General features: G+C 39.0%; 1 protein-coding gene and 1 non-coding gene across 2 annotated transcripts in view; both read left to right on the top strand.

Moving 5' to 3' along the window:
- beg (malonyl-CoA-acyl carrier protein transacylase beg) overlaps nucleotides 1-13,001 on the top strand; it is a 104,863-nt gene that overhangs the window by 23,609 nt on the left and 68,253 nt on the right. Inside the window, 3 exon segments of the mRNA XM_067104938.1 lie at nucleotides 1,574-1,665; nucleotides 7,328-7,502; nucleotides 8,304-8,413. Coding sequence (XP_066961039.1) covers nucleotides 1,574-1,665; nucleotides 7,328-7,502; nucleotides 8,304-8,413 — 377 coding nt within the window.
- On the top strand, nucleotides 12,407-12,509 carry LOC136841956 (U6 spliceosomal RNA). The gene has a single exon (XR_010854130.1). It is a non-coding gene; the product is annotated as a U6 spliceosomal RNA (small nuclear RNA).

Here is a 13,001-nt window from a genome sequence, read left to right as displayed (position 1 = left end):
ATTGAAAGGTGTGAGTTTGATGGAGATTATGGGCAAAGTAAATTGATAGGGATACAAAGTGATGAAATCATCACTTTTTTAAACTTTTTTTTTTTCTTTAGCTTTTAATCAAGTCTAGGTCTTCATTTATCCCCTGTTTTCCAAGATTTCTTAAACCTTCGTACAGGTCTTCCTCACACTACTTCCACACCTATTTTTTGACCAACTGTTCTTCATCTCTTCGCACCTGTTATTCATACCATCTCAGTTTTTGAGGTTGAATTTAGAGGTTGAATTTAAACATACTGAGGAAATAGGCTAATTTTCAGGTTTTTCAGGTTGATATTCAGTTTGATGGCTGTAAGTGTTGTAATATTTGGTCCAACCATGAATTTGTATACGGTACTGTACATGTATTTCAGGATGGTTTTTTATTACAGTATTGGATTTTGATACAAATGATACTTATGTAGATATGTATGTAGAGAATTCCAGTTATATTTTAAGGGTTATTCTTAGGTTATTGCCTTGACCTACCAGTACCTGTTTTCAGAGTTTTCTTGATTTACTCCCAAAAGTCTTAAGCAATATTAAATAACACATTGAACAGCGTATAACGTGGAAATGCACTTTTGTCATCATAAAATGTTTACAAATTATATTAAACATGAAAAATATATATTGTAGAAGCAATCACCTTTATTTAAAGATTATTTAGAAGATAATAAAAATTGTCACTTTATCCTTATCTTGAAAATTTTTTAAAAGTTTATTAGTTTAGATACAATTTTTATTATAAGAACAATCCCCTCTGGGTGGCTTTGAGAGAGTGCAACTATGACTTGGTGAACTGGCTGAACTATTCAGTATAAATAGTATTAAGGTGGTCATCTTAATATGTTACAGATTTTACCTCTCAATGAAGAGCCCATCCTTTCGGCAAAGCCCTGTGAGAGTCAATAAGTTTGACAAGGTGATCTCAATAAACTAATACTGTACAAGTTTTAGTGGGGCGGGTCTGAAGGATTTGTTTTAAGTGTAGGTGATACCTGGAGCAGGGTTAAATTAAGAGGTTGGACAATAACGTTGAAAGAGGTCAAAGTACTGTAAGACAACTGAGGATAAGAAAAAAACGGAAGACTGTGCAGCGGAAGGCCAAAGGTGTGCCACAGAGAAGCTTCCATAGTGTTGTCAGTGTGCCGCGCAAGGTGCACTGTAAGCAGAATCTACCACAGGGCCATTGATAAAATACTTCTATACCCTGTATTCTATTAGTTACTGTAACTGGTCTGTTAGTGACATGAAGGACTTACAATTTGGTGGTTTGTAGGATATAAAGCATTATAATTTCATTGAGGGTTTTTAGCCCTTTATGAGCATATACTTGCCTATTTTTTTGAAGTATACCATTGTTTTGCTGAATTTATTAACCAGTTTTGGTGGGTTTATCAAAGAAAATATATAGAAGGTTTATTGAATATGTGAATTTTGGGTGTTTTGGGGGTTGTAATTCTTAAAAAATATTTTAAGGAAAAGTAATGCTGATGTACAACACAGTTTTGATACAGCTATAGTATTTATATTACCTTTTCAGACAAAGTCAGGCGAAGTTTTCAGATCGTCCGAACATTGACCCAAAAGACACAAGTATAATATTGTTTCCAGGACAGGGTACTCAGTATGTTGGTAAGAAAATTTGTTATTATTATTATTATTATTATTATTATTATTATTATTATTATTATTATTATTATTAATCAAGACTATTATTATTTCAGTAAGATTTAGCTTGTGGAGAGTCTTCTCTAGTCTTCTTATATTCTCATCAGCAGGAAGATATAATAAATTTTCAAAGGACAGGGAAAGATATTCTGCTTTTGTTGTTTTTTACTCTTAAATTTGCATGTGCATGCAGGCGATCATTGACTGAGAGAACAAGTGAAATACAAAGGTGGGCAAGTATTTATAGCAGGAAGGCTGGATTAAATGTCTTGGGTTAAATTTTCATTGGTCTGTTGCTGCTATGCAGGGTCTTCATTGTAAAGCCCACAGGCGTTTGGACCTTCTTGGCTGTATTGATTTGGGAAGTTGGGTGTTTCTGTTGGTGCATCCCCCACTGGTATTACTGATGTTATGGTTCACTCCAGTGCAGGGGTGTTTGTACATCTTTCTCTTTCTCCCTCGCAGGCACTAGGCACCAGTTGATATTTTCATTTCTTCTTTTTTTTTTTTTTGCCATTTGGCATCTGCCAATTTCTGGAGTTTCCTATCATGTTGTTACCTACTGTTGTACCAATAATGGGGGTCTGTTACAGTGGTGGTGAGTTAGTCGTATGTTCTCTCTCTCTCTCTCTCTCTCTCTCTCTCTCTCTCTCTCTCTCTCTCTCTCTCTCTCTCTCTCTCTCACGCATACATTCAGACTTGATGGTGTTTAGTGCCAACAGATTCAGATTCTGATGCATCTCCTAATGATTATTGGGTAAAATTTTGTTTCCTAAGAAGTGTTTATTCAGGGCTTTTTTTCTCACTTGCATGGCTTTGTCTGGTGCTATCTAATATTGACAGCCTAAATTAACTCTTCCCTTTCCAGTCTCCTCTGGTGGTCGTTATAATGATTAAATATGGTACCTTCTTGTAGCTGATGCAAGACATTGCAATAGCGTGCTAGTTGTCATCCCAACATTTGAGTGGTGGCATCTATCCACTGGGCATGCAAACTTGTAGATGACACTACTTTTTTCTAATCTGTCTCTAATGATGCCAGGCTATTCATTAGGATGAGGTGGCTAGTTCTTATATTTTTATAGTAAATTATTACATGGACTGTATTAACTTCCATTATGGGAATGGCATTTTCTTTTATTATCCTTTTTATATGGCCTTTTCATCCTGCAGATATTTTTGTGCATGTGGTTCTGGAAATAAACTTTTGTTCTAATATTTTCATCTTCTACATTGGTAGGGTTTTCATTGCTGTGCCACTTGTTTATTGTAATTCCTGTTTGTTGCTCAACCAATTTATTTGAGAATCTGTTGTTTGTGATTGTCTGTGCCAGTGTCTCAGTCTTCTTAGTGGTGTCCCTCCAAGTGGAACAGTATGTAAGTGCCAAACAGGCAAAAGTATTCATCAAAGATTTCTTGTCTATCTGAACACTTACTTGATCCACTGAGGCAGAGGCCCTGATTCGTATGTTTTTTGTTATCATCTGCAAGAGGGTGCCATGTTTAATTATTATTATAACCATGAACACCAGGGGAAACCAGAAAGGGGAGAGAGTTAATCAAGGCTGTAAAAATTATAGAAACGACACTGATCTGCCAATGCCTCTGCTTTCTCAAAGCCTTACATTTCATGGAATAAAAAGCTCATCATAAATACTGTTATGGAAATTGAATTTCTGACAATCATTGGGAGAAAACTTCATAAATCAGCGTGTGTCAAACACCATCAAGGCTGAGAGAGAGGGAGAGAGAACACCGTAAGGCTAACCCACCACCGGAACAGAACACCATTCCTGGTACAACAGCAGGTAATAAGAAACACAGGAAATCAGCAGACACTAAATAGCAACATAAGAAGAAAAGAAAATAATCAACTAGCGCCAGTGAGGGAGAAAGAGAAAAACGATATTCTGCAAAAGCAGAATATCTTTCCCAGTTCTTTGGAAATTTATTTTACCATCTACCTGCAGATTGGAAGAATATAATAAGATTGGCATTTAGCCGTTAGAACAGCGATTGTTTTCAATAACACTGCCCTGAAAGAGGGACTTCTCCCAAATGTTACCGGATTATTATTATTATTATTATTATTTTTTTTTTTATTTATTTATTTATTTATTTTTTGTCTGTCACAGTCATCCTATTCGACTGGGTGATTTTCATAGTGTGGGGTTCCAGGTTGCATCCTGCCTCCTTAGGAGTCCATCACTTTTCTCACTATGTGTGCTGTTTCTAGTGGGACACTTCTGCATTAGTCCTGGAGCTACTTCAGCTCCTAGTTTTTCCAGATTCCCTTTCAGGGCTCTTGGCATCATGCCTAGTGTTCCTGTGATTATGGGTACAATTTCCACTGGCATATTCCATATCTTTTCAGGTCCTGATACTTATCAATTTTTTCTTTTTCTTTCTCATCTACTCTGGTGTCCCATGGTATTGTGACACCAATGAGTTATACTTTCTTCTTGATTTTGTCAACATCACATCTGGTCTATTGGCATGTATCACCCTATCTGTTCTGATACCATAGTCCCAGAGGATCTTTTCCTGATCATTTTCTATCACTCCCTCAGCCATTGCCATGTTTCATCGCTGGCTAGTTCTTTTGTCTGTCTCATGTACTGCCCATGCATTGGTTTGTTGTGCCATTCCTCTATTCTGTTTTTCATTCTCCTGTCTGTATATTTCTGGGTCTTTGTCTACTTTTATCAGTCCTTCTTCCTATGCACTCTTTAGCCACTCATCTTCGCTGGTTTTCAGATATTGCCCCAGTGCTTTGCTCTCGATGTTGACGCAGTCCTCTGTGCTTAGTAGCCCTCTCCCCCCTTCCTTTTGTGTTATGTATAGTCTGTCTGTTTTTGCTCTTGGGTGTAGTGCTTTGTGTATTGTCGTGTTTTCTAGTTTTCTGGTCTATGTTGCAGAGTTCAGCCTTCGTCCACTCCACTACTGCACTGTATCTGATTACTGGTACTGCCCATGGGTTTATGGCTTTCGTCATGTTTCCGGCATTGAGTTTTGACTTGAGTATCGCATTAAGTCTCTGCATATATTCTTTCTTGATTGTGTCCTTCATCTCTTGGTGTTTTATATCCTCTCCTTCTATTATTCCCAGGTATTTTTATCATGTCCCATCTATGTGTTTGATGCTATTCCCCTCTGGTAACTTTATCCCTTCAGTCCTTGTTACTTTGCCTTTTTGTATGTTGATCAAGGCACATTTTTCTATTCCAGACTCCATCCTGATGTCCCAGATACAATCCTTACAGTCTGGATTATGGTATGTATTTCCTTGATGCTCTTACCATACAGCTTGATGTTGTCCATGAACATCAGATGGTTAATTCTGTTGCCTCCTTTCCTGAGTTGGTACCCAGCATCCATCTTCTGCAGTACTTTTATCATGGGAAACATGGCTACTACAAAGAGTAGTGGGGACAGTGAATCACCTTGAAAGATCCCTCTCCTGATGTTAACCTCTGCTAGTCCTATCCCAGAGCTTGTAAATACTGTATTCCAGTTGTGCATTGTACTTTTAAGGAAGCTGATGGTGTTTTCCTCTGCCCCATACATTTTCAGGCATTCTATTAGCCACGTGCGGTGTCATGTCGAAGGCTTTCTTGTAGTCAATCCATGCCATGCTTAGGTTGGTTCTCCGTCTCTTACTATTCTTCATTGCCAATTTGTCTATTAGGAGCTGGTCTTTTGTGCCCCTACACGTCCTTCTGCAGCCTTTCTGTTGGTGGGGGATGGTGTTTGTATCCTCTAGGTAGTTATATAGCCTTTCATGGATGATACTTGTTAGTAACTTCCACATTATTGGTAGGCAGGTGATAGGCCTATGGTTACTTGCTATATTTCCCTTTTTCTTGTCTTTCTGTACAAAGGATGTTCTCCCTGTGGTCATCCAATTGGGCGCATGGTGGTTTGTGATACAGTGCTGGAGTTGTTCTGCTATTCATTGGTGTAGGGCCCTGAAGTTTTTGAGTCAGTATCCATGGACTTCATCGGGACCTGGGGCTTTCCAGTTGGGCATTTTCTTTAGTTGGTGTTGGACTGTGTCTGTTGTGATCTCGGTGAATCTTTGTTTTACATTATTCTCCCCATTTCTTCTGCCTTGATTTCCTGGAGCCATTTGCATGTTTGTTGTGTGATACCAGATTGCTCCATATTATTATTATTATTATTATTATTATTATTATTATTATTATTATTATTATTGTTATTATTATTATTATTAAATTATAAAATTAGGAAAAAGACCTTCTTTAATACAGGTTTTGTTAAACAAAGTGCTGTTGAAACTGCCATTTTGTTTAACAAAACCTTTATTATTATTATTATTATTATTATTATTATTATTATTATTATTATTATTATTATTATTATTATTATTATTATTATTATTATTATTAAAAAGGATGGCTGTATTATGCGAATTTATCTTATATAGTGTCTTTTCTATCCTCCTTATGATTCGCTTTTCAGGCTCAGCGATGTTAGTCAGTAACTGGCCGATATTCATGTTGGAAAAGGACAGTGTGCGGAATATTGGAAGTCTTTTATTAAAATATCCAATCAGAAATCATTCGTCTGGGTTCAGGTTCTATTCTAGGTACCGTCAAAAATCAAAATTCGGCATCCGAGGATCGAAATTCTTCTCTTCATCCTCAGCACTACAACGCCGCTCGCACGCAAGACGAAAACCGAACTTCGGATGAGAAGGCTCCGCCCGAGGGTACATGCCCCGGGCAGCCAATCATAATTCAGCACCGAGCAAGACCCCCCCCATAAATACCAACCCGAGCACCTCGTTTCTTCAGACCTTCTGCAACCACGTCCAGAGGATGACCAACGAACTGGTCGAAACATGTCGACGGTACCTAGAATAGAACCTGAACCCAGACAAACGATTTCTGATTGGATATTTTAATAAAAGACTTCCAATATTCCGCACACTGTCCTTTTCCAACATGAATATCAGCCAGTTACTAACATCGCTGAGCCTGAAAAGCAAATCATAAGGAGGATAAAAAAGACACTACATAAGATAAATTTGCATAATACAGCCATCCTTTTTAATAAGACTTGTTTAAAAGAGGGTCTACTCTCTTCATATTATTATTATTATTATTATTATTATTATTATTATTATTATTATTATTATTATTATTATTATTATTATTATTATTATTATTATGTGCACATTCACGTGGAATAATACAAGAATCAGTAGAGCAAATTTGCATAAAAAACTTAATGTGTATTTGTCAAAAAAATAGAGAAACAGAATATTAATTTTTAAAAATAAAAGTTGTAATAGTACTGTACTCACTTGTGGTAAAAGGAAAAAATCAAGCAAGACAGAAAATTACAGTAAATGCAGATAAGTAATATTTTATACTATGCTGTACAGTACTATATACTTTATGAATAGACCATATAGTATACTGTATGTATTGTAATAGACAGTTGACAAATGCATTTTACAAAGATGATGAGTGGAATTTTGCTGATTTTTGTTTTTTAGGAATAGCAACTTCAGTGTTAAGGGAAATGGAGTAAATAGTTCTGATGTTCATGTTGCAACTTATAGACCATAATATTTTATTTGTGATTCTTTTATTTCCAGGCATGGGCAAAGAAATGTTGGACTACCCCAATGTTCGAGATATGTATGAAGCTGCTTCTCAGATACTGGGTTATGACCTTTTAAGATTGAGTTTAGAAGGACCAGCTGATAAACTAAGTAAAACAGAATATCAGCAGCCGGCAGTAGTAGTTGCATCGTTAGCTGCTGTTGAAAAGTAAGTTGATCACATACACAAAGGTTTGTTTATTTTAAAAGATGGTTTAACCAGATTGCAGTGTTATGGCTGGCCATGTACACTGAAGATAATTGTGCACTTTCAGCACTATGACAATAACAGAAAATTATTTCTATCTGTTTCATATTGTAGGCCAAAAATGTCCCATGTGCACTGAAAATAGATATTACGCCATATTTATAAATGAATAGATTTCATTCCTGTTGATGTTATTTCATGTGGATAGTCACATGTAGTATGTTTTTTGCTCCAGGCCCATGTATAATAATTAATAACACAAAGGTCCCTTAAGTAGCTTGGAATTTGCAGTTGGGTCCCCAGTCACTTATGGTTGACTTCTGGCAAGAGATAAAATTTAGAGGTTTTAAAAGCATTCTGTTGAGCAGCTAACAGACGTGTAACACAAAGCAGTGGATTTTTATATTAGTTTAAGATTTATAGGCTATAATTTTGCATATCAAAGTATACTCAATCATCAGTCTGATGATTGTTGAATTGAGAAAAAACTTCAATTCCTAGGCCAGTTCAACAGTTGGTTTTCAGCTTTTATGTCGAGAACAATGGAATGAACAACTACAGTATTTTTTGTCATGAAGATAACTAAAAAGGATAGAAAGAGAAGGCTAGGGCTTAATCCCGAAATAAGTGATAGAACTGCTTTTTCATGACCAATTAAGGTTGTGCAATTCATAAACATTAGATGATAACTCTGACACTAGTGTGAAACCTTTACCAAAGTTTGGTTGTTTGATTTTAACTCCCTATTCATTGGATTTACAGGCTGAGAGAAGAGAAACCATATGTGCTGGAGTCATGCATTGGTGTAGCAGGTTACAGTGTTGGAGAGATCACTGCATTGACATTTGCAGGTTCCTTGTCCTTTGAAGACGGTGAGATTATGATTATTTTAATGATATCACAGTCTTACTAATTGATTCTCATTTGGCTCACCAGAAGGATTTATTCTTTAATAAGATTGAAACTTGGAGCAAGGTAAAGGAGCTGAACAGTTAAATGGAAAGAGACAAAAGGGACTGGGTGAAAGTAAAATGGAACTTGTTCCAAAAGCAGTGTGTAGTACAATTAACTCAGTAAACAGTACCGATCTACAAGGAAAGTAGGTGAAAAAGTGTGACAAGTGTTTTGGTGTACTCATCATCCCAAATATTTAGTCATTTCTCTTTTATTAATCCTACTGTTTGTGGTCTTATATTTGCATGGCTGTGATTGTTTTGATACCACAGGCATGGGCACATGTCATTATTAAAATGAGTATCATTTTTCACTAAACTTAACTTTTCATTTTGCAGAGTTTTCTTCAGGCCATTCACAGTAGGTTGCCATGGTTCTCTGTAGGGTGTTATTTCCTTGTTTACTGTCTTGTGGGTGTGTATATATTAAGGGTTTTGTGCTTTGTTGTTCATCATCCTTGCGTTTTATATTGTGAGGAATTTGTTAGTGTTTTCTTTATGCCGCAGCATATTTTTGAAAGAATAGAGGGTCGTTCGTTTCAGCTTCTTTATGTCCTTATTTGATAAGAACTGGGTCAACATTGTTTGTGATTTGGTATAGTGATTAGTAGGTTTTTCTATACCTAGAGGAGGGTTAACAAACACCCTTTACCTCAGCAGATGCCTCTTTGGACTCTTCCTTGTCTACTTATGCTGCTGGGCCTGCAATCAAGACTCATTAGTCTCTTCAGATGCTTCAGATGAGGTTTTCATGTTCAGGATGCTTCCCTCTTACATCAAAAGAATTTGCTACCACAATGTTTTTCCTCAGAATTTTGTATCACCTGCTTGCCTCCTAGCTTTGCCTTCACATGTGACTTACTTTTCACACATACTGTATACCCTCAGATTTCCTGAGATATGCTGGTGCATCGTTCATAGATCGGTTGGCTGTTGTTAGTTCATCTGTAGACAAATTGGTAGCTTGTCCTTCAGTTTCAGCTTTGACTCCAGTTCTACTTTTTCAATCATAGCTGCAGTGAAGATGCCTGTAGTTGTGGTATCCCTGCCAACCATTACTATGAATGTACCCATGGCTTCATCTATGACTGCAGCTTTGACTACGACATTTCCAGTGCTCTCCTATACATCTGTTATATCATCATCAACTGCATTATGAAGAGACCTCGCATGGTGAGCATTTCTGCCCCTGTGAAGTCATCTCTGAGGTGTCTCTGTCAACAATCGAGTTGCTTCCAAGGGAATTATGAAATGCTGCCTTGAGGAGTCTTCTTTCACAGAGTCCTCTGGTGGAGAGACCAGTGCTGAATCATCTTTTACAGAGTCCTCTGGTGGAGAGACCAGTGCTGAATCTTCTCAGCATGTCATCAAGCCTTCAGTTGTCTTGTGCCATCAGCAGTCACATTTTCATGACCACTCTCACTCCCCAAGCTATAGTCACGAATCTGGTCACCACTACCAGGACATCACAGTAGGAACTCTTCTGAGTCCTCCCTGATCCACCGAAGTAAGAGATACTACTCTCCTGATTGCTTCGCTTCTGTATGGTTTCTGACAGTGTTATGTTAGCTGGAGAAGCAGATGAGGAACTCCCCAAACATCTGGGCATGCCCCAGGAAAGCATTTCATTTGCAGAAATCCTCAATTGAGCCTGTGAAGTTTTAAGGCAGACTACCCATCTCAGCCCCCATCTGCTTTATTCCAGGGTTGATCCTGTGTGCTCCAGCAGAAATTGATACTTATGAGGGTTTCTGCAGAGAACATATTGTCTTGTTGAACTGGTTCATTTATTAACCTTCTGGAGTAAATTAAACAATCGCTACAAAACCTAAAGGTTTATTTAATGCTAGTTTTATTTATTTACTAAATATACAGTACATACATGTTGTTCATACTTCCAAAAATTCTGTAGACTATACTTTCCTAAACCAACCTAATCAGTAAATAGCCTCCCCAAGAATACAGTTAATTAGTCCCATATCAATTTGTTTGTGACGATCATCATACATACACCAGCAATTAGTGTTCCCAATTATTTGTAACAGAACACTAGTATTCAATTTCTTCGTATTCTTTGTATATGCGCACACCAAAATGCTTCTGTTTTAGATGTCCCGTGTATTTAGGTCACAAAAATTTGTAACTGTGTAATACCAGTTTTGTTCATGAGACTTACCTGCCAGATATATATATAGCTGTATTCTCCGAAGTCCGACAGAATTTCAAAACTCGCGGCACACGCAGTGGCCGGGCAGGTGGTTAGTACCCATTCCCGCCGCTGGGAGGCGGGTATCAGGAACCATTCCCATTTTCTATTCAGATTTTCTCTGTCGCCGGACTGTCAACACCTGTTGTCAGTTCCTCCGCCATTTGGATTTCGAAATTTGTTGTCACTTAAGTATTTTGGTTGTTTTTTGGTATTCGACTGGATCTGTGACTTGGCATACGCTCTTTGTGGACCGTTTTTGATTTTGCTTTTGACTTTTCTTATAATTAAGAGGTCTTACCTCTAGCTATTGAGTCTGTAGCTTGGGTGAATGTAAGGTGAGGCTATCGAAGACTTTGATAGTTCCTCACTCTTTATTTATGATATGTAAGGGTGTTCAATGCTCTATGATAATCGGTAATGAATGTGTGGGATTGTCTGAGGGTGAGTGGAAGAAATATGAAGCCTATATGCTTAAATTGGAGCGTGATAGGCTGAGGAAATCTTCCTCCTAGAGTGCATCCTTAGATGGACAGTCAGGGTTTTCTCCTACTAGTAACCCTGTAGTAAATTTTAGTACTAACCCTGTAGTTTGTTGCTGCAGAAGGTAATTCCCTGGCTCTCGTGTGGAGTCAATGCGTGCTCTTGAAACTAAAGTGAATGCAATTCAAACGCATAGTGTTAGTGCTAGTGCCCCTAGTGTTGTGGAGGGGGCGTCAGATCGGCCCTATAATGCCTCTAGGCCTGGACCTCTGTCGAACTCCCAGGACCAGGAGGGGGCATGTCGAAAGCCGCATGAGGGTTACGGGGGCTTCCCACCGATCTGGCGTCCCTTCGGCAGGTCCTGATGACGCTACCCAGGCTGCCAGGGATCGTGCTCAGGCACGCATCCTGAAGGATTGCTTCTCGTCCTCCGACACGTCCTCCCGCCTCGGGTTGGAGCTCTCGGTTGGACTCTCGCCCTCTTAAGAGAAGCTTAGAGGAGAGGACGCTTCACGTCCTCTTCCTCTAGACGTTTGTACTTTTCCCCGAAAGTTGCGTGGATATTCCTCTGCAGAAGAGAATAAAGTGTTTTTCGAATGATGACGCTCTACTCGACCCCTGTCGCGCTAAGGCGAGGGCTAGAGCTTCTTCCCTGTGGAAGGAAGTATACGTCTCTCGCCCTTTCCTTCTCTCAGGTTCAGCCCTTCTCCCGAGAGAGTTGCTTCTCCAACGCGTAAGATTTTGTTGGGTTTACAACAACAGCTGGATGCTCTCATGAACCTTTCAAGATTCGAATCTGCCTGTTAAGAGGTACAGACTTTCACCTTCGTCTCCTGCTTCGTCTTCCACGTCTGCTAGATGTTTTGGGGCTTCTGTCTGTCGTCTAGAGAGAGTGTTTAGTGGCTTCCTATTCGTCTTCCCGAGTTGAGGTGTTGGCCTTTTCTCTTGTCTCGCGCCAGGAGCGCGTCTTGCTCTTCGTGCGCTTCTCACGCTTCACGCGCTCCTCACCTTGACGTTCGCGCGCGCCTAGCCATGACGCCAGCAAGCGCGCCACGCTGTGACTCTCTTCTAGTACTTGCCACGGAGCCTCTCGTGCGTCATGCCATGACGCTCCGCGCTCGCTTCGCCGTATAGCTTCAAGTCTTGTGTTGACGCCGGTCCAGTTGTTCATCATGTCACACAACTACCCGCTTCAACATCTGATGTCCTTCTTAATTTAGCCAGTACTTGCTTCGGCAGTACATATACTAAAGGAACGATACAGAGAAGATTAGCATGGCCCCTGCGCAAGGATGACACGCTAATCGTGAAGTGTTCCACATTTTTTATGTTTACTATACGTACTCTAGTTGACGACTTCTTCGTTCGCGGGAGTTCCCGCCACGTATCGGGCGAATCGAACTACTTTCTCCACTCACTCAAGACCCTCCAGCTGCGGAAGAACATCCTCTTTCGTCACAGCCTTTGTATGAAGAGAAACTTCTTTCGTCTTCTTCTTCCTCTGATTATCAGACTCTGGCTTTTTTCTTAAGGATCTGTTTCCTGAGACTTTTCAACCTTCGGCTCCTCTCTCTCCACCTTCGCAGTTGTCTTTGTCTTAAGGGGAGCGTTTGACGAAAAAATCGGAAATCAAATTTTCTGGGATATTTTATATATGGCATCATACATATCCTGACTATCTTCTCAGAAAGTTTTATTTAAAAGTTCGCCACAGTTAGGAGTTATAAACAAAACAGTAACCCTATCATAGTCAAATTACATTTTTCGTATAATGTAATGAATTTGTCAGTATATCGGTGGTAATTTCCTTTTAGCTAT

Source organism: Macrobrachium rosenbergii, chromosome 1, assembly GCF_040412425.1.
Source record: "Macrobrachium rosenbergii isolate ZJJX-2024 chromosome 1, ASM4041242v1, whole genome shotgun sequence".
Taxonomy (NCBI): Eukaryota; Metazoa; Arthropoda; class Malacostraca; order Decapoda; family Palaemonidae; genus Macrobrachium; species Macrobrachium rosenbergii.
The sequence above is the reverse complement of the archived record's forward strand: the minus strand, read 5'-3'. Positions and strand labels throughout refer to the sequence as shown.